Below are 22,582 nucleotides of genomic sequence, written 5' to 3'. Positions count from 1 at the left end.
TGACCTGATTTGCTCCCTCCCTTCATCCGTGTCCTAAAGCTTTGGTATTGGTTCCCACAAGTAAGGATGACGCCGTGGACCGGACACACCTATGTTGGAGAAAACAGAATTTATGTTTACCTGATAAATTACTTTCTCCAACGGTGTGTCCGGTCCACGGCCCGCCCTGGTTTTTTTAATCAGGTCTGATAATTTATTTTCTTTAACTACAGTCACCACGGTACCATATGGTTTCTCCTATGCAAATATTCCTCCTTAACGTCGGTCGAATGACTGGGGTAGGCGGAGCCTAGGAGGGATCATGTGACCAGCTTTGCTGGGCTCTTTGCCATTTCCTGTTGGGGAAGAGAATATCCCACAAGTAAGGATGACGCCGTGGACCGGACACACCGTTGGAGAAAGTAATTTATCAGGTAAACATAAATTCTGTTTTTCTGAGTCGTCAGACATTGCATCCGGGGGAGTGGGAACTCCATCCGGAAATCTTTGCCCAAATCACTCAACTGTGGGGCATTCCAGACATGGATCTGATGGCCTCTCGTCAGAACTTCAAGGTTCCTTGCTACGGGTCCAGATCCAGGGATCCCAAGGCGACTCTAGTAGATGCACTAGTAGCACCTTGGACCTTCAAACTAGCTTATGTATTCCCGCCGTTTCCTTTCATCCCCAGGCTGGTAGCCAGGATCAATCAGGAGAGGGCGTCGGTGATCTTGATAGCTCCTGCGTGGCCACGCAGGACTTGGTATGCAGATCTGGTGAATATGTCATCGGCTCCACCATGGAAGCTACCTTTGAGACGAGACCTTTTTGTTCAAGGTCCGTTCGAACATCCGAATCTGGTCCCACTCCAGCTGACTGCTTGGAGATTGAACGCTTGATCTTATCAAAGCGAGGGTTCTCAGATTCTGTTATTGATACTCTTGTTCAGGCCAGAAAGCCTGTAACTAGAAAAATTTACCACAAAATATGGAAAAAATATATCTGTTGGTGTGAATCTAAAGGATTCCCTTGGGACAAGGTAAAGATTCCTAGGATTCTATCCTTTCTTCAAGAAGGATTGGAGAAAGGATTATCTGCAAGTTCCTTGAAGGGACAGATTTCTGCCTTGTCTGTGTTACTTCACAAAAAACTGGCAGCTGTGCCAGATGTTCAAGCCTTTGTTCAGGCTCTGGTTAGAATCAAGCCTGTTTACAAACCTTTGACTCCTCCTTGGAGTCTCAACTTAGTTCTTTCAGTTCTTCAGGGGGTTCCGTTTGAACCCTTACATTCCGTTGATATTAAGTTATTATCTTGGAAAGTTTTGTTTTTGGTTGCAATTTCTTCTGCTAGAAGAGTTTCAGAATTATCTGCTCTGCAGTGTTCTCCTCCTTATCTGGTGTTCCATGCAGATAAGGTGGTTTTACGTACTAAACCTGGTTTTCTTCCAAAAGTTGTTTCTAACAAAAACATTAACCAGGAGATAGTCGGGCCTTCTTTGTGTCCGAAACCAGTTTCGAAGAAGGAACGTTTGTTGCACAATTTGGATGTTGTTCGCGCTCTAAAATTCTATTTAGATGCTACAAAGGATTTTAGACAAACATCTTCCTTGTTTGTTGTTTATTCTGGTAAAAGGAGAGGTCAAAAAGCAACTTCTACCTCTCTCTTTTTGGATTAAAAGCATCATCAGATTGGCTTACGAGACTGCCGGACGGCAGCCTCCTGAAAGAATCACAGCTCATTCCACTAGGGCTGTGGCTTCCACATGGGCCTTCAAGAACGAGGCTTCTGTTGATCAGATATGTAGGGCAGCGACTTGGTCTTCACTGCACACTTTTACCAAATTTTACAAGTTTGATACTTTTGCTTCTTCTGAGGCTATTTTTTGGGAGAAAGGTTTTGCAAGCCGTGGTGCCTTCCATTTAGGTGACCTGATTTGCTCCCTCCCTTCATCCGTGTCCTAAAGCTTTGGTATTGGTTCCCACAAGTAAGGATGACGCCGTGGACCGGACACACCTATGTTGGAGAAAACAGAATTTATGTTTACCTGATAAATTACTTTCTCCAACGGTGTGTCCGGTCCACGGCCCGCCCTGGTTTTTTAATCAGGTCTGATAATTTATTTTCTTTAACTACAGTCACCACGGTATCATATGGTTTCTCCTATGCAAATATTCCTCCTTAACGTCGGTCGAATGACTGGGGTAGGCGGAGCCTAGGAGGGATCATGTGACCAGCTTTGCTGGGCTCTTTGCCATTTCCTGTTGGGGAAGAGAATATCCCACAAGTAAGGATGACGCCGTGGACCGGACACACCGTTGGAGAAAGTAATTTATCAGGTAAACATAAATTCTGTTTTTCTATTGTAGTATGGTCTTCAGATATATATGAATAATTCTCTCTTAAGCATTATTAGAGTATAGGGTGCTGACAGGGTCTGAGGAGCCTGAAATAATTTGCATCCATAATGATAAAGTCCACAGTTAAACATTGAGTTTGTTTTCTGGGCTATTTTCATCACTACACTCTCTGGTGTTTTGCATAGAAATGTGTTTCCTTGGTATCTGTCTAGGTTTAGCCATTTTCTTTTGATATGCATATTTGTAGCAGTTTGACCATAGGGATTCAAACTAACTGTGCAAATGCATTTTAACATTACCATCTGCAACATACAGTAATTGACCCAAATGTGTGTGTGCATTTAGTGCTTCTTATACACTTCTGTGATTTTTTTTTTTGCTTATGCTATACATAGATGTACCTTACGTCCATATTGTGCAAGAGACTGAAATTAACTAAGCTAAATGTGAAAACTAAAAATGTTATTTCCTTAGCTAGATCAACAATCTACTCACATGAGTCATGTACTTTCATAAACTATCCTTTGGCTGGACTTTTATGTATCTTTGTTAGAGGTTTAATGAGACATAAGTAAAATATGAAATGCTCAGCAGTTTCATTTCAGATTTAACTAAGCATTTTCAATATGCTGTTTTTCAAACACTGACATACAGGGTTAATCATGCCTTGTAACAGTCACCAGTTTGTCACAGAAAGGGTTAACTGACACCTTCCACGTTAAACTTTGTCAGTCTAGCCACTCTAGATAAGCCTGTGTGAAATAGGTGCAGGGGTTAACAACACACTCTCGTCTTTACATATTAATTTAAAAAAAACAAATCATGGTATACTTCAAAAGCATAACAAAATTAGAAAGAAAATAGACATACTTTATGATTTTGACAAAAATACTCAGATTTGCAGTGTTAAAGAATAATCAAACAACAAATTGAGTCAAATCTCCAATAAAAAAACAAAGGAATTTATATTGCTTATCATAATAATAATGGCAAATACATTTACCTTGAATTAGATATATATTTTTTTTAAACATAAAATGTGAAAGACGAGAGGAAATAGGGGAACAAATATATATATATAACAATTGAAATTCCCTGTCTTCCCACTCTCTCAACCTCCATATAGTGCAAACTTTTTATTAAAGCCCTTATATCTTAACTCCAGACCATCTGCATAATTACAGGGGAAACTGAGACCCATTGAAATGGAAAATATCCAGCATTAGCTGCTTCTGAAAATATTTTCGCATTAAGTAGGGGCGTAGAATCTGCTTTTCAGCTGGTAAAGAGTTTTAATTATGTATAGCCATTTGTCAAATAAATCTTGAACCCTACTTTTAGAAGAAAAGATTGATATTCTGAGTCTTAAATACTATTAGTTGTTAAAGAGTATTTTGAAAACTCTCAAAACTGGTGAGATGAGTATTTCCATTTCCTCAAAATCAAATACCTCACCACCATAATTGGAGTGCATAAACTTTTATAATTACCTGGTCTAGTAGCTTCCATATTAAAATGAAGAAAAAAGATTATATGATGAGAGTAGATTTAAAAATTCACAGAAAAGATTATTGCACCAAAAATTCACTTTACACCAGAGTTGATATTTTTAAGACAATGCCAAAATAGGTGGAGAGTATCAGCTTTATCAAACAAACATTTAGGACAGCGGAACTCTTTATTGGATAGAATTTAGACAGTTTACCAGGTGATAGATATGTATTGTGGATTAAGTTAGTATGATGAAGATTCTTTCCTTCCTTCCGAAATTACTAACCTTTCTAGTAACAAAGCTCTGTTTAATGTTTGATATTTCCAGGAGAGGAAAATGAGGAGACCAACAAGCTAGTATTTTATGACTCTCGTCTTTACTAGACCCAGAAAAATGCCCAAACTCCCCTTTAATGCCACCCACACTAAGCTATCTCAGCTGCCACCTCCTTAATATTATATGAGCAATCGTAAAGAAAAACCCAGACAACAGATAACAGAACCTTATACTGTACTACCTTAGATATCTGTCCCAAGGGAGCTTGGCAAGGAAAAGATTGTCACTTATGCTGTTATACGCAGCCTCTCATGTAAAATGACAAACTTCTTAGTTCTCTAAAATATTAAAGGAAAATCAGGTTGCTAACTTTGCCCCGCCTGGGATGGACTTTCACAAGGGGCCATAAACGTATGCCAAGACCTACTAATAATGCAAAATACACTATTTTTTATTCAGGTGCTGCCAACTCAAACTCTATAATGGACCACACAGGAAATATTACACCAATAAGTTTGGTACCAAATATAATAAGTCTAGTGTAAGAAGTATTAGATGCAAAATATTAAAAAAAAATCTTATTCTGATTTGATTCAGTTCTAGCCCTTAATTGACCTCAGAGCTATGTGGTGAAGAGGGTCTCATCACTCTGTGTTGACATCTTGAGTCATAAATCTTAGAAACTATTTGACAGGAGGTCTGTTTTTTAAGGATAGACATGGGGAAATACTCATCTGGGGAAAAAACAAAGTACAGAGAGAAGAAATGAACCGCTCACAACCTAAAATAATGAGGTCTTCATGACACAAACATGCTAATGAGAAATGTGTTGTGATAATTTTCCTTGTGCATGTAGTTCCCCTACAATGTGGAGATAAGCTGCATGCACTCATCTGATACTTGCAGGAGCTTAGTGTTCTGGTATTTCACGTGTGACAACACTGCTGTCACTCACAGCCTGTGCTTTTCAGATGCAAGTTGAAATGACTAATCTGCGTCTGTTAGGGGAGCTGCAGGCACAATTAAATATATTTTTTCTCAGAAGTATTTTTTTGCAAAGATATTGCAAAAGTGTTTCTTGAAGAATTTGAAATGTGCATTTCAAATTTTATTTGTCACTTTAAATGATTACTCTACAAAATTACTATTTTTACACATCCTGAGAAGTCACCATGAATGATAATTATAGTGACTAATGTAAGCAATGCCAACATATTAACTGTGGTATGTTGCAAGAATGTATATTGTGTATGTATCTTTTGTGTGTACCTCTGGCATAAAGATTAGGTTATTAAAAAAACAAAACTAAAAAATAAGAAGAAACATTTTATAAATTTAATGTATTACATTTTAAAGTGGCTGTTTCTGTATTTGTTTTTTTTGTTTGTTTTTTCTTCCATAAGGCAGGGAGAGTCCACGACTTCATTCCTTACTGTTGGGAAATACAACACCTGACCACCAGGAGGAGGCAAAGACACCCCATCCAAAGGCTTAAATATCCCTTCCATTTCCCCTATCCCCCAGTCATTCTTTGCCTTACGTCACTATAGGAGGTGGCAGAGAAGTATCAGAAGATTTGGATAGTCCTGTATGGGTATGTTCCCTTTGAGAAAGGACTGGAGTTTTAAGTATTCATGCCAACCTCTCAGTGAGAGTATTGATGAAAGGTAGACTCTGGAGATACAGGGAAAGTTTTTCTGCGAACCCATCCAGACTGTCGCTAACAGCTCCTGAGCAATCAATGTTGACGAGTTTCACTGCTTGCTGCTATACACTCAAGTCCATGTCAGAAGCACTGCTGCAAGACTGTCACACTCGAGAGGCTGTACCTGTTCCACAGCATGGATCTTGGAGGGTAAGACCATTTTTTTATATATACATTTTAAAACGCTATACAGAGTCACAGTGTGGCTCCTTTATACCTAGATAGGATCAAGGGTTAATATCTCCTTCAGGGAGATTATTTGAACAGTTTTATATCTGCTTTTTTTTTTTAGGCTCATAGGCTGTGTGTTTTTGGCTTGGGACAAATAGGTTTCACTTTTGTTTTTGAAGTGTTGTGCAGCTCATAATAGCTTGGCGCCCTTTTTCATAGCAGGGGAAGTCCTGTCTTACGTACCACGTGACCGGGTGCGGTCTCTTTCATTTCCTAAGATCCTGCTGCAGACATCACTCCTGAGGAGAGCATTTTCACTGTTAGCTGTCTGGGTATAGGAGGTGGTGAGTGCCCCAGCCATTGGGAGTATTAAGGTGGCGTTTTTTTTAAATAAAAGCATTTCTTTTTGATTGTCCTTCTGTGGGTATATACAAAGCTATGGAGGACTCTGATACTACATTAGAAGGTTCCGCTCCTTCTGTACTGATTAATCATTTCTGTTTATTTTGTGAGGAGGGTGTGGTTTGCCGCCTGCTCAATTTTGTTCCATTTGCCTAAACACTGTTCTAAAGTCTAAAAAGGGAGACAAGCCTGCTAATACTCATATCGCTATTAGCCCTTCTGAGCCGTCTACTTCTCAGGAATCTGGGTCCTGAGAAATTATCACTCTTTCTACATTACCCGCTCCACATGCAGTTCCCTGCGGCTCAACTAATCCTCCATCTGGAGGGGGGCCTTTTTCCAGCGGACTTTACCACCCGGTTACAATCTGCAGTGTCTGCGGCCCTGAATGCCTTACCTCGCTCTAACAAATGCAAGAGAAAGGTTAAACATAGTTCTCCTGACCTAGAGTCATCTAAATATTTGTCGGATTTAGCTACTATATCCCAGCTATCAGAGGATGAGTTAACCTCTGTAGCTTCAGAGGGTGAACTTTCTGAGTCGGAGACTTCAGTTACTAAACCTCCTTCGGCGGAGGAACCCTCCTTTAGATTTGAAATTGAGCATCTGCATTATTTATTAAAGGAGGTTCTGTCTACTCTAGAGGTTCCAGAGGCTACACTCCCTAAGGAGCCTAAGATCCCTAAATTAGACAGGGTTTACAAAGATAGGAAGGTCCCTCTGACTTTTCCTGTGCCAGTTAAAATGGCGAACATTATTAGTAACGAATGGGTACAAGTAGGAACTTCTTTTTCCCCCTCGTCTTCTTTTAAAAAATGATTCCCGGTCCCTAACTCTCAATTAGATTTGTGGGGCTCCATCCCAAAGGTGGATGGCGCTATCTCCACACTGGCTAAGCATACTACTATTTCTCTGGAGGAAATTTCTTCTTTTAGCCTATGGATAAAAAATGAAAACTTTTCTGAGGACGATGTTTCAACATATACAGGGTTTTTATTTCAACTAGCGGCAGCTGTTGCTGGAGCAACTACCTACTGGTGCGACACTGTCGGAGCTCATTGAAGTGGAGACTCCCCTCGAAGATATTCAGAATAGAATCAAGGCCCTGAGAATTGCTAACTCCTTTATCTGTGACGCAAATATGCAGATTATTTGCATAAATGCAAAGGCTGCTGGCTTTGCAGTTCTAGCCCACCAGGATCTCTGGTTGAAGTCTTAGTTTGCGGATATGACTTCTAAATCCAAACGCCTTTCTCTTCCCTTCAAGGGGAAGATTTTATTTGATCCAGGGCTGGACTCCATTATCTCTACGGTTACTGGAGGGAAAGGTGCCTTCCTACTGCAGCATAAGAAGAATAGGCCTAAGGGACGGCAACTAATTTCCTTTCGTGCTGACAAGTCGCAACGACAGAAGTCCTCCAAGTCTGAGCAGCCCAAGAGTACTTGGAAGCCAGCTCACTCCTGGAATAAGTCCAAACAAACTAAGAAGCCCGCTGAGAACAAATCGGCATGAAGGTGGCAGCCCCCGATCCGGGATCGGATCAAGTAGGGGGCAGACTGTCTCTTTTTTCAGACGCTTGGTTCCAAGATGTACAGGATCCTTGGGTCCTGGAGGTTGTATCTCAAGGATAACAGGATAGGATTCAAGTCTCATCCGCCCAGGGGCAGATTCCTACTCTCCAGTCTTTCGACAAGACCAGAAAAGAGGGCTGCCTTCTTAGGTTGCATACGGGTTCTCTCCTCTCTAGGAGTAATTGTCCCGGTACCTACAGCAGAAAGAGGTTTGGGAATTTATTCAAACCTTTTCGTGGTTCCAAATAAGGAGGGAACTTTTCGTCCAATTCTGGACCTAAAGTGCCTAAACAAGTTTCTGAGTGTTACCTCTTTCAAAATGGAAACAATACAGTCAATCCTGCCTCTGGTTCAGGAAGGACAGTTTATGACCACAATAGACCTGAAGGATGCATACCTTCACATCCTGATTCACAGGGAACATTTTCAGTAACTGAGGTTTGCTTTTCTGGATCAGCACTCCCAGTTCATACCTCTTCCGTTTGGCCTAGCTACTGTTCCAAGGATATTTACAAAGGTTCTGGGGGCTGTAACACAAGGTATCGCAGTAGCGCCTTACCTGGACGATATCTTGGTACAGGCACCCCCTTTTCGTCTAGGAGAAGAACATTCGGAGTCCCGTCTCAGTCTTCCTCGATCACATGGATGGAAGATAAACTTGGAAAAGAGTTCTCCTACTCCAGTTACAAGGATGAATTTCCTGGGAACCATAATAGACTCCATATCCATGAGACTATTCCTCACAGATCAGAGACGTTGCAAGCTAACTCCTGCATGTCTTGCCCTCCAGGCCTCCTCGAGACCCTCAGTGTATGGAGGTAATCGTACTCATGGTGTCCTGCATGGACATCATTCCTTTTGCCAGATTCCCGAGGTGTTTTCAGAGATATGCAGTGAGTGGGGGACGCTGGAGATAGATCTCATGGCATCCCGCCTCAATACCAAGCTACCCAGGTACGGGTCGAGGGATCCTCAGGCGGAATTAATGGGTGCCCTATCAGTACCATGGAGGTTCAGTCTCATACATTTTGTTTTCTCCATTACCACTTCTCCCTCTTGTGGTGGCTCACATCAAGCAGGAGCGAGCATCTGTGATTCTGATTGCTCCATCGTGGCTGCGAAGGACGTGGGTTGAGGATCTGGTGGGGATGTCCTCATCTCCTCAGTGGAGGTTACCTTGTCGCAGAGATCTGCTGATACAGGGTCCCTTTGTTCATCAAAATCTGGATTCTCTGAGGCTGACTGCGTGGTGATTGAACGCTTAGTCTTAGCCAAAAGAGGGTTCTCTGAGAGTGTTATCGACACTCTGGTTCAAGCTCGTAAGCCAGTTACTCGTATCTACCATAAAGTGTGGAGGACTTACTTGTACTGGTGTGAAGAGCGTGGCTTTTCCTGGCATGAGGTTGTCAGAATTTTAGCTTTCCTCCAGGATGGACTGGAGAAGGGCCTATCTGCTAGTTCCCTGAAGGGACAGATATCGGCGCTGTCGGTGTTACTGCATAAAAGATTGGCTGAGCTTCCAGATGTGCAGTCCTTTGTTAAGGCTCAAGCTAAGATCAGACCCGTGTTTAGGTCTGAGGTTCCGCCTTGGAGCCTCAATCTTGTTCTTAGTGTTTTGCAGCAAGCTCTGTTTGAGCCTATGCATACTGTTGACTTAAATTATCTTGAAAGGTTATTTTTTGTTGGCTATTGCCTCTGCGCGCAGTTTCTGAGATTTCTGCTTTGCAATGTGATCCCCTTATCTGGTTTTTCATGCCAATAATGCGGTTTTACGTACTAAACTAGGGTTCCTCCCTAAGGTGGTGTCGAATTGTAACATTAATCAAGAAATTGTTGTTCCTTCCTTGTGTCCTAATCCTTCTTCAGCAAAGGAACGTTTGCTTCACAATCTAGATGTGGTTCGTGCCTCGAAGTTCTACCTTCAGGCTACTAAGGAATTCAGACAATCTTCCTCTTTGTTTGTCATCTATACGGGGAAGCATAAGGGGCAGAAGGCTACTACAACTTCTCTAGCTTTCTGGTTGAGGAGTGTCATCTGCTTAGCTTATGAGACAGCGGGACGACAGCCTCCTGAGAGGATAACGGCTCATTCCACTAGAGCAGTGACTTCCTCTTGGGCTTTTAAGAATGTAGCCTCAATGGATCAAATTTGTAAGGCGGCTACCTGGTCCTCCTTACATACTTTTTCTACATTTTACAAGTTTGATGTGTTTGCTTCTGCTGAAGCAGCTTTCGGGAGAAAAGTTTTGCAGGCTGTGGTGCCCTCAGAATATGGTCCACCTCTTTTTTTCTGTTCCCTCCCGTTATTCATTCAGTGTCCTCTGGAGCTTGGGTATAGTTTTCCTAACAGTAAGGAATGAAGTTGTGGACTCTCCCTGCCTTATGAAAGGAAAACATAATTTATGCTTACCAGATAAATTCCTTTCCTTCCTGACAGGAAGAGTCCATGACCCCGCCCGCATTTTTTTTTTTTTTTTATGGGAGGCTCCGTTTTTATATTTCTTTTGGCACTTTTTATACCGATTCTCCTACTTTTCCTTGTTCACTCGGATAGGGGAAATGGGAGGGATATTTAAGCCTTTGGCTGGGGTGTCTTGGCCTGGTGTTTGTATTTTTCCAACGGTAAGGAATGAAGTTGTGGACTCTCCCTGCCAGGAAGGAAAGGAATGTATCTGGTAAGCATAAATTCTTTTTTGGCAATTGCTTTTGAAGGTTTTCCTTAAAGTGATGGTAAATCCTAGAGTTTAGGAAACGCTAGGATTTACGATCGTAACAAATAAAGGGGACTTTCATTCATGAAGTATAAAATACTTCATTCTGAAAACCCCTTTATTTGTTAGCAGCGTTTGCTGCGCTGAGCTGCTAAAGGCAGCCCACGGCAGAACGCAATTTGGCTGAGAGGTGACGTTTCCACCTCTTAGCCAATAGCAGTGCGGGAAATACAGCTTGGCGCCGCAAAACCTGGCGCCAAGCTGTATTTCCTGCACGGCTATTGGCTAAGAGGTGGAAACGTCACCTCTCAGCCAAATAGCGTTCTGCCCGTGGGCTGCCTTTAGCAGCTCAGCGCAGCAAACGCTGCTAACAAATAAAGGGGCTTTCAGAATGTATTTTATACTTCATGAATGAAAGTCCCCTTTATTTGTTACGATCGTAAATCCTAGCGTTTCCTAAACGCTAGGATTTACCATCACTTTAAAAGTAAAGTTGTGGAGAAACATTTAAAAGAGAAAAAAAAAAACTCTGATAGCATTAAAATACAGTTAAAACGGTTTAAACACACTTTTTTTTGTATGCAAATAATTGGCTCTTTATCTGCCACAAGAGGGCAGTACAGCATCGCCGATCGTTTTCCTAACATGACCCCTTGTCTAAAGCTCCTAAGCAATGAGCTGTTGTGTATTTCATACCTCACATTTCAGAGAGACCATGTATCATTAATTTGTGATCAAATACACATTGCTTACTGCTCTTTCATATTATATGAATTTTCATGATGCATGTACTCTTCATACGCTTAGTTTTCTACAAACAGAACAAACTCCCAAATCTATTTCTGATGGGCTGTATATCTAAGATTTTATATATATATATATATATATATATATATATACTGTATATATATATATATATATATATCTCAAATACAGTAGACTGCTGCGTATATATGTGATAAGAAGCATTACTGACACTTCAGTACAGTTATTAAAAATGCTTGGTGACTGTATTGGATGGCAGTGCCACGTTTTCCATCTCCTATGCAATGTTCCATCTAAGAAAATGACTAGTGGAAAATACCCTCACGGCCCCCCTTGTATAGCGCGGTATTACCCTATTATTCCAAGACGCATACCGCATAATTTTGTTCCCTTCCCTTTGCCAGTGCCACCCCAGCGTTTTAGTGCCGCGCTGCCAGCCCTAGATACCTCTGGGCCTGAAAGGGTTCGCGGGAATCCAGTGGGCGTTTCCCAATGCGGGCTTGGCCTATAGGAGACGCAGTTTCTGCATAAATTATGTGATGAGCTGCTGGTTTCTGTTGGGAAGCGCTGACCTGGGAGATTTCATCCCTCATCCACAGCAGCAGCATCCAGCATTACGGTGCACCACTGCCATCCTCAGCGGCTTTATTCATTCTCGCCCGGGAGCCCTTCATCATTCATGCTATGTGCTCTGCATCCCTGAAACCTGCTACAGCGGGGATTCAACGAGTCCCTCCAATGTAGAGCGGCGGCAGCTATGGATCTAGGAGTTTACCAGCTGAGGCAGTTTTCTATTTCATTCCTCTCCTCACTGCTTGGCACAGATAACGCATCGGTTAAAGTAGATAGTAGGTAAATGCCAGTCATTTGTTGCAGGGGCTGGGTGGGTTCTATATTTCACAAGGTTTTTGCCATATTAGTGCAGGTGATATTCCACCCTATGATCCTTTGTCTTCAGGTTAGGGGGCTCGATGGGACTCAGTGCTTTTGTCACACCTCAAGCTATTCCTGTGTTAGGTGTAATCATGCTAGCTCATCAGTTATTGGTTTATATGTTCTGGGATATTAACACTGGCTAAAGCCCTCGAGGGCAGACAAGGAGTTAACCGTTTGTACAAACATGTTTGGTAAATACACGTACACAATGCATAAAGATGAATGTAGAACAATGTTGCATCTATATCGTGTTCATTTTTTCAAAAGCTAAGCAGTCTGTTTTTCTTTTGTTTTCCAGCTCATCAGGTGCAAGCGTTGTGGCCATAGATAACAAAATCGAGCAAGCCATGGTATGTACTTCTCATTCTCCTCTAGAAGTGGGGCAGACGTTTTGGTGTTGGGTTACATGTTTATTTGCAGTGACAGAAAGACTGCAGATATTGAAAGGCCTCGGTTATTGGAAGCGGTTTTTTTTTACAGAGAGATGCAGATACAATATATAGCATAACGTGTATGTAATTCTAATTGGACTGCGAACCTTTTTTTTGCGAGAGTTTGAACATCTTTAGTTACTAGTATTATGTATTTCATTGTATATTCTATTTTATAGATTAGATACGACTAGTGGAGTGATGTATAAGATTATACCTGTGTGACCTACGTAGTATTTGCACCTGGTATATAGTAAATGAAATAATGTGTAATTTCTAGAGATCATTACTGCACTGTACTTTAGATTTCCTCCTTGGATGCTCTTTGTTATTGGAGCGCTGCCCGGGGCTCTGCTGCTTCTGCTCTCACGCGATTCCTTGCTCGCTGTTACTAGGCAGTAGGAGAACCTTTAAGTCCCGGCTATAAATATCTCGGCTGGTGATTGGTCAAGTTCGCGTCGTTGTGGGAGGGGCGCTGTCCGGTTTCAAGTGACGTCATTGCCGAAGAGGAAAACTGTATGCGGCAACCTGCTCAGTTCAGACTAGCTGCAGCCGGCGCGCGCCGGGTTTGCTGCATGTGCTTTTGTTTGAGTTGTATTCAGCACCGCATAGATTACCTTACAGCATTGTGCTAGTGTCAAGAAATGTGCGGTTTAACCATTTCCTGTCTTAACCCCTTAGCTGCCAAGGAGGTAATCCTCTGACAACCTCTGTTTTTAATTATATTTTATATATATATATAAGCAGTCGTTAGCAATGTAGAAAATAATTTTATGTTTTAGATATAATTTAATAACCTGGGTGTAATTCAAATGTTTGATATATAGGACATTCATATTGCTTTGTAATGTGAAATAGTTTGTTAGTGCAAATATCACAAATAATGATATTGCTTGAAGCACAAGTGTTTGCAGAAAGATTGTTATATTTCATATCATCTTTCTGACCTTTAACCACATAATTTGCACTCACAAACTTATCACTATACTTTGATAAAGCTTGAGGACGGATTTATTTCTTTTTAACGTCAGGTAAAACCAGAATTAGTTTTCTAAATGTATTTCTTGGCAAACAACATTTTACTGTACACATTGTTTTGTGGTTTCATTTTCTCTTATTTATGTTGATACATCATGCTTTTAAATGGGATATGCAATTTACTATATTGTTTAGAGGCTGAAGAGACATTTTGGTATACACATTTCTTAATCTTCTAAATTAGTTTAGCAAGGTAATGGTTAACACATACAAAAGCAATTCTGAAATGTATTTTTGCTACTTATCTATTATTTTCTGGGCCTAAAATATGGCAGTCTGTGACCCTGGCATTTATTATGTTTTTGTTATCTAAATAGGGAATCATACTTAATGAATTTAGTAAGTAAAAGAGTTGAGATATATATATATATATATGATGATTTTTTTATGCTCATTGCTTTCTATACTTTTTGTGTTATTTTACATCCATTTTGCAAGCTGACCTTATTCTCTGTTGCAGGATTTAGTGAAAAGTCACTTGATGTATGCTGTCAGGGAAGAAGTGGAGGTCCTTAAGGAGCAGATCAAGGAGCTGATTGAGAAGAATTCACAGCTGGAGCAGGAAAATAGTTTGCTGAAGACACTTGCCAGTCCTGAACAACTTGCCCAATTCCAAGCTCAGCTTCAGAGTGGCTCTCCTCCTCCTTCCTCTTCATCATCCTGTACGCAGCCTGTAGGAAATACCCCAGCACCTGCACAGCCAGCATCACAAAGCTCTGGCCCATCTGCATAGCTACTTTGTCATCATCCCTGACACTCCTCCTAGTCAGTCCACTGTCCTAGGTTTTTCTGGGGACTTTATCCACTTTGACTTTCCTAGTGATTGTTTCAGCAAAATGGCAGCAAATATAGAAGAGCTGATTTATGGTCAGGTCCACTATGCAGAAGGGCAAATTGTGTTACACTGTTTAATGGTGATATTTACCGACTTTAACGCTTACACTTTGGAATCTACGGAGGACATGGCCAAAGTAGCAACTTTCTATGGAAATGAAGTGTCCTAATCATTTCAGTAAAACAAAACTCCATAGATTATTTTTATTATTATTTTTTTGACTCCTGGTTGTGCCTCTAAACTTGCAAGTTATATTTAAAGAGCAGGTACCAGCAGTGCCTCCCGCTATAGCTGCCACTTCCAACTTGGCTGTAATCATCCCTTTTTTCTTTTCAGTATTAAACCCCCCTCCCCATCCCTAGACTGTTTGCATGACTTGAAGAAATATCCTGATTTTAAAGTGTGTTGAATTTATTTGGAATTGCACATAATTCCATTGTGGACTACAACAAATTTTGTAAATAATTCAAGGAGCTATTTATTCCATATCCTGCTTTTTTAAATTTTAATTTGATCATCTTTAGCTGTGCTGTAAATGACGCTAAAATATTTAGGCATCAGGCTGTAGATTGGAATAGAGTCAAAATAACATGTTTGTTTTCCTTCTGCAGCTCATAGAACTTTGTTAAAAAGCAACACACAAACCTACACACTTCAACATGGTTAACAGAATTGGAGTGTGTTCACTTTTTTCTTATATCTGTCAGTGGGTCTATGGATTCAATTTATTTTCTTTAATCTGAGACTGAACATTTGCTGATCTGTTTGAAACAAATATGCTGTTGGAAGCTAGGATTATTTCAATGAAGTTTATTTGCCTCTTGTATATTTGTGTATGTAGTGTAAGTACTCTGTAATATAGAACACTTGTAAGTACTATTTAGGTTGTACAGATTGAAATTTAGTGGTTTCATTGGCTGAACTGAATTGTTTGAATAGTCTTTTTTATTTTAAAGCTGCTATCCCCTTACGTACCAGAGGATCGATCCCATGTTTTATTTCTTCTGGCACTGAAGGTGTTAGTCAGGAAAACACCTGCTCAACTGTTTAGAACATGGCAGATTCATGCCTTTTTTGTGTATTGTTTTGTTTTTTTCTCTCCCAAATTTGCCTTGGCTGGTGATTATCTTTTGAAGTAAGCCCCAGTTCATTAAAGGTTTTGTTATGGTTTAAACACTCCTGATACTGACCACTTTCTGCTAACAAAATGGAGTATATGAGCTGTAAGGTAGTATGCATACGTTGTGCATGTTCTCTAAACAGTTGTAAAACGTCAATGTATTTAACTGTTGCACTTGTCAACTTTCAATAAAGCATACATTGTTGATAAAGTAATGTCTTGAAAATTTGGTTTCATAAACCAACCTGTATAATTGATTAAATATACAATATCTTTTTTTTTTTCTTCAAAATATTACTGCTTGAGAATGTCAGTGGTTCAGTAATTCTATTAGATTTTTGTAAATAGCCAAATATCCTACTTACTGTGGAGTGCATAAATATTGGAGAGATAATTAGTAGGGATAATGTAGCTGATTTTAAAGGGACAGTTAACACCAGAATTTTGGTTGTTTAAAAAGATAGATAATCCCTTTATTATCCATTCCTCAGTTTTGCATAACCAACTCTCTGATTAACTTGTATCTAAGCATCTTCTGATCAGCCCCCTGATCACATGACATTTTATTTATTATCTATTGACTTCCATTTTAGCCAATTAGTGCAGTGTCTGCCACAGGCGTGATCACAATGTTATCTATATGGCTAACGTGAACTAGATCTCCCCTGTTGTGATAAGCAAATAAAAAGCATGTGATAAGAGACGGCCTTCAAGGGCTTAGAAATTATCATATGAGCCTTCCTAGGTTTAGCTTTCAACTAAGTATACCAAGAGAACAAAGCAAAATTGGTGATAAAAGTAAATTGGAAAATAGTTAAAAATGACATGCCCTATTTGAAATGTAGTATTTGGGGGCTGGTTGTGAGTAAAACATCCACTCTATACTTTCCAATATTACAACATTCTCTATTATCTATGTTACTTAAAGGGATACTAAACCCAATGTTTTATTTAATGATTCAAATAGAACATACAGTTTTAAGCAACTTTCTCATTTACTCCTATTATTTTTTTTCGTTCTCTTGCTATCTTATTTTAAAAAAAAAAGCAGGAATGTAAAGCTTAGGAGCCGGCCCATTTTTATTTCAGAACCTGGGTAATGCTTGCTTATTGGTGGCTAAATATAGCCACCAATAAGCAAGCGCTATCCAAGGTGCTGAGCCTAAAAGGGTACGGCTCCTAAGTAAATTAGAAAGTTGCTTAAAATTGCATGCTCTATCTGAATCATGAAAGAAAAAAATTGGGTTTAGTATCCCTTTCAGCTATACAAGGCACAAGTGAATCACATAATTTAATGTAAATTTATTAAATGATAATTTGAGTAACAAACATTGAAAAAACATTTAATATAAGCAAGTTTTATCTTCATGTTGGCTTGAATTTTAGCCGGGTGGTGTGCCTAATCTGGGACAAGATATACCAATTCTTATTTAACTGCATGTAATAGACACTACTATAAATAATAATATGCACAGACACTGATATAAAATCCAGTACTGATGAGGTAAGGCTGGGACATCCACTGGAAGGGGCAGAGAGCCAAACCTCCAACCCCTCCTCTGCATATGGAAAGACCCATTATACAAACAGAAGCAATCTGAAGTCTGTATACATCCGTATACATCTAAAACTTTGTGGCTTCACTAGTAGTCTGAAAATCATTACAATGTTATTTAAAAATATGCAAAACTATACATTTTTATAAAAACACCTACATATGGGCTATATAAATGGATAATCTACAAAACATTTATGCAAAGAAAAATCTAGTGTACAATGTCCCTTTAATATTTAAATCTTACGCTAAATACCATTCCTGTTAAAATAGGGGGTTGCATGGCATATTCTATAAAAGAGCAAAACATGCAAATTCTTAAAGTTTGCCTGTAAGGTGTTTTTGTTTCCACCTCAAGTCATGTCCTTGACCTATATAGCAGTGAACCTATCTTCACATGTATACTTTCCAAGAAGGAAACACTTGCAGGATTTATACTAAATGTGTAAATGTTTATTCTGATGTTTAAGAGATCAAATTTCCCCCTTTTTCAAGACAATAAGAAACAATAGACCTACAGTGCTTAAAAAGTTCTTTTCACTGATCCCCTTTTTAAAAGGTACCAAATTCTGGAGTTTGTGGAACACATACTGTGTGTCCCAAGTATGCCCTGTGATCAACAAAAGCTTAAGTGTCTGACTATATCGTTTCTGGTTTCTTGAGTTTGTTCTGTGCATTACCGAGCAGTGTGTAGGTTGCTGTGGTGATTATGTAGCATCTTAAAATGAAGACCATTGTTTGTTACCATATTAGTGCGTGAATAAGTGCTTAGGTGGTAATCTAGAATAATGTCATATACTAAGTGGAATGTTGGCAAACCATAACCTAGGATCACATTTAATTCCAATGGACGACCGAATACACATTGCAAACTATATTCTTACAGCATTTAAAGCTTTCATTTTATTAACAAAATTGCTTTACATTCCAGTGACCTAGTGATTGAAATGTTTCTTTAGTATGTTCATTATATCCAGCTGTAGCCAATTAAACATAACTACACACGTCTTTTTTTTTTTTTTTTTTTTTTTTTTTTTTTCATCTGGTCTGACATTTTATGGGTAATTACATTTTGAGCTGTGTCCCTTTAAAAATGTACTTGTATTATTTATTTTGCCCCCCTCCTTTCTGTAATTACAGTCTGAAATTGGTAATTCTTAGGTCCTGAAAGCACTTGGCCGGCATCACAAACCTAATCTTGCCACACATTTGACCTAATTTGTAGTTCATCTTATTTCTATTTCTTTCATGTAATTAGCAAGAGTCCATTAAATAGTGACGTATGGGATATACATTCCTACCAGGAGGGGCAAAGTTTCCCAAACCTCAAAATGCCTATAAATACACCCCTCACCACACCCACAAATCAGTTTTACAAACTTTGCCTCCTGTGGAGGTGGTCCCTCCCTCTCTAGTGACTCTTGCGTGGAAGATCCACATCTTGGGTATTCATTATCCCATACGTCACTAGCTCATGGACTCTTGCTAATTACATGAAAGAAAACATAATTTATGTAAGAACTTACCTGATAAATTCATTTCTTTCATATTAGCAAGAGTCCATGAGGCCCACCCTTTTTTGTGGTGGTTATGATTTTTTTGTATAAAGCACAATTATTCCAATTCCTTATTTTTTATGCTTTCGCACTTTTGTCTTATCACCCCACTTCTTGGCTATGCGTTAAACTGATTTGTGGGTGTGGTGAGGGGTGTATTTATAGGCATTTTGAGGTTTGGGAAACTTTGCCCCTCCTGGTAGGAATGTATATTTCATACGTCACTAGCTCATGGACTCTTGCTAATATGAAAGAAATGAATTTATCAGGTAAGTTCTTACATAAATTATGTTATTTCTGCTGAAGTAAAAAAAAAAAAACAGTAACTGCAGCAAGCAATGTTTACTCCAGATACACATTCAGATGGGCTCCACCAAATACAGTTGACAAGTGCAGTTTGACAATTGATCCCAAGGTGTTCATTTATTCTCAGAATCTGTGGTAGGCTGCAGAAATATGTAATTACAAGGTGTGTAATGCCCTTAACAAAGTAATTTTTAACATTGCATTATTTAAGGAACATGAAACCCAAAATATTTCTGTCATGATTCAGACAAAGCCTATAATTTCAACTCTCCATTTTACTTTTATGAATTTCTCTTTATTGTCTTGGTACCTTTTTATTAAAGGAGCAGAAATGCACTACTGGGAGCTAGCAGAACATGTCAGTAAGCCAATCAGCAGCTAGCTCCCAACTCTTGAGCCTACCTAGGTATGCTTTTCAACAACGGATACAAAGAGAGAGAATCAAATTAGAAAATAGAAGTAAATTGAAAACTTGTTCAAATTTGTATTTTGTATCTGAATTATGAAAGAAAATGCTTGGGTTTCGTGTCCCTTTAATCCTTTGTGTCAAATAAGAAGAGAGGTGCAGACCTATTCTTGTTGCAATTAAAAGTCTAATTTATTGTATATACATATCTTCCAAAGGTAGGTCATAACCAAAAGATCTGACCCGTTTCCTGTGCCACCAAGCACACTTCCTCAGAGATCCTGACTAACATAATTTGCTAGCTTATATTGAGAAGAGGTAGATCAGGCAGCACAGGTTAATTGATTGTATCACCTGTTTCGTTAACACCATACGTTTTGGTTCTAATATTGACTGTATTGATCAGGCTCCTACTTTCAACATTCCATACCAATTATGAAAGAAAATGTTTGGGTTTCATGTTTTTTTAATCCTTTGCTAGATACAAAGGGCTTGCCATGGTCCTCATTACATTCTATTCACTTGTACTGAAGAGAAAACCCTCAAAACAAGATTAGAATTACATTACTACTCAAATGTTCAAATCTGGTACAAGTACACATGCTTAATTGTAAATATTAACAACATAGCTCATTCAAAATAGCTTGATAAGCACCGTGTTACACTCACACTGTAGATTGGCTAGCCCTGTACTAAATAACCACTGTATTGTGTTTAGCTGGTTCAGGCATTTTCTTCCTTAATGGAAAGAGTCCACAGCTGCTTTCATTACTTTTGGGAAATAAGAACCTGGCCACCAGGAGGAGGCAAAGACACCCCAGGCAAAGGCTTAAATACTCCCACTCCCCTCATCCCCCAGTCATTCTTTGCCTTTCGTCCCAGGAGGTTGGCAGAGAAGTGTCAGAAGTTGTTTTCTCTTATGGAGGGTAGTACTCTTCGACATGGGACGGGAGTTTTAAGTAATCCTATCAGTCTCTCAATGAGAGCCTGGATGAAAGTTAGAGTCCTGAGATGCAGGGAGAGTCTTTCTGCAAAACCATCCCGACTCAGATTAACAGCTCCACAAGCAATCAGCGTTGTCTAAATTCGCTTCGCTGCCTGCTTTCTTCTCTCAAGTCCATGGCGGAGGCGCTGCTACTATTCGTCACACTTGAAGGGCAGTGTTCCTGTTCCACGGCATAGATTCCGGAATGTACTGTAACTTATTAATGTTTCCCGTAAGGAACTATCTTGCGGGACTTAAGTATATTTATAGGGCCTCAGTGAGGCTCCTTTGGTATCTTGGAATCGAGGGTTAATATCTCCCGAGGGTGATTATTGAACAGGGTTTTTTTAAATCATGTTTATGTGATTCAATCTGCTTATGTGTAGTGTTAACTAGGCTTTTTTTTGGATTGTACGGTTCACTTTGTGACTAGATGTGTTTACGTTCTGGTCTTCCATTTCCGCATTCCTGACTGTGTGGTGACTGAAACATTAGAGTCTGCTTGTGTCTGGTTCTAGGAGGTGGTGAGTGCCCCAGCTATTGTGGGTGTCAGGTGCCGTTTAAGTTTTTTCTTAGTCCATATTAGTATATTCTCTATCTTGTTATGGAGGATTCTGATGCTGAGACTGTTCAAATTTCAGATTATTTGACTTGTGAAGAATGCGAATTGGCCCTGTTGACACAGGTCAATCAGTTATGTTCGATATGCCGTATTAGAGCGCTCTGTTCCTCAGGCTCGGGGAATCAGAGGCCTGCTTAGCCATCTGCCTTTGGGGGTTCTGTCCTCCAAGAGGAGAGTTCCCTACTGCTCCCTACTACTACACATGTGGGTAGGGTAATCCAGATTATGTTTATCCCTCCTTACAGGGCGGCTTGCTCCCTCAGCCCCCCTGGAGTTTGCAGCTCATTTTCGCTTTCACATATTTTTAGTGATTATGCATCTGCAAAATCCAGACGTTTATTTGCGTTTGTGCCCGATCGTCCCGGGTCTACCAGCCTTTGGTGGGCCTATACAGTTCCCTGCGGGCGTAGCTATCGCTGAGTGTTGTGCCTTTCATTACAGAATAACGCATCTTTGCATTTTTACTCACACGTTTTTTAGTTATTGGAGGATCCTATACTTAACTGATACGGGAATTTGCAGTATTCTGCTTCAAATGGCTCACCTCATTAGACATGAGGGTATGACGTAATTTCCAAATTGTCTGCTTATTGAGATCTTTCCCAGTTTTTAGTTGGAAGATCAGGGTTCCGTTTGGCTGGTCCGACGGGTAGACCTGTTTTCTTCCTGGGCTTTAACCTACGGGTTGCCTTATATTTTCTTTTATCCGTTTAGGATGTCTTTTAATTTCGATTATGTGTTTCCTTCGGGAACTTCTGGGATCGATTCTCTCTGGTTGCTTCTTCAGAAGCTTAAGGGACACGTTAGTCCTAGGTTTGTCTGTTTTTACCTTCCCCTCTGAGGGAGGATCTAGCCAACTTGAGTTATGACCCCAGCTGCGGCTAGTCCTGCTGGGAATCAGAACTTCTGTCCTATGGCTTGTTCAGACACATGGCGCCTGGCTGGTCTGGTGGGGCGCTGAGTGCTCACATTATTATTATTTGTGTGTCTACTTGTTTTACAAGTTCAGCTAAACACGCTGGAAGGATTGTGTCAGTCCTTCAGCACTCAATCTGGTGACCGGGTCAGTGGAGTTCCGCTGCGTCACTCTTTGCTCTTATTTCCTCGGGGCCTAGAGTTTCTTTCCTCTGTGGGGAAGATTGGGGGCTTAGCGCCTTCTTACTGCTGTTTGAGCGGTTTTGCCTCTGAGGCTCTGGAATTGTCCTTGGACTTGTTCCTGCTGTGGTCCTCTTCTTGAGACCTTGCGGACTTCGTCTGTTCCTCGGGTACCTTAGGGGAACCTGGTTCCCTTCGGGAGTTGGTTCCTTTGTTGGGACATGGGCAGTGTGGTCTCCTAGGGTTTATGCATCATCCTCCTCCTGA

At 40.1% G+C, this 22,582-nt stretch overlaps 1 protein-coding gene across 6 annotated transcripts in view; it reads left to right on the top strand.

Moving 5' to 3' along the window:
* TSC22D1 (TSC22 domain family member 1) overlaps window positions 1-16,001 on the top strand; it is a 343,824-nt gene extending 327,823 nt beyond the window's left edge. For 2 of the 6 annotated variants that reach the window (XM_053707983.1, XM_053707987.1), the window contains exons 2-3: window positions 12,665-12,716; window positions 14,296-16,001. In XM_053707983.1, coding sequence (XP_053563958.1) covers window positions 12,665-12,716; window positions 14,296-14,568 — 325 coding nt within the window. In that variant the 3' untranslated portion in view covers window positions 14,569-16,001. Of the gene's footprint in view, window positions 1-12,011; window positions 12,283-12,664; window positions 12,717-13,337; window positions 13,490-14,295 lie in introns of those variants that run through there. The other 4 variants (XM_053707989.1, XM_053707986.1, XM_053707988.1 and 1 more) reach the window with 4 other exon arrangements.
* Window positions 16,002-22,582: the final 6,581 nt, after the last annotated feature.

Source organism: Bombina bombina, chromosome 3, assembly GCF_027579735.1.
Source record: "Bombina bombina isolate aBomBom1 chromosome 3, aBomBom1.pri, whole genome shotgun sequence".
Lineage (NCBI taxonomy): Eukaryota > Metazoa > Chordata > Amphibia > Anura > Bombinatoridae > Bombina > Bombina bombina.
Note: the sequence above shows the minus strand (reverse complement) of the source record. Positions and strands in the feature narration are given on the sequence as shown.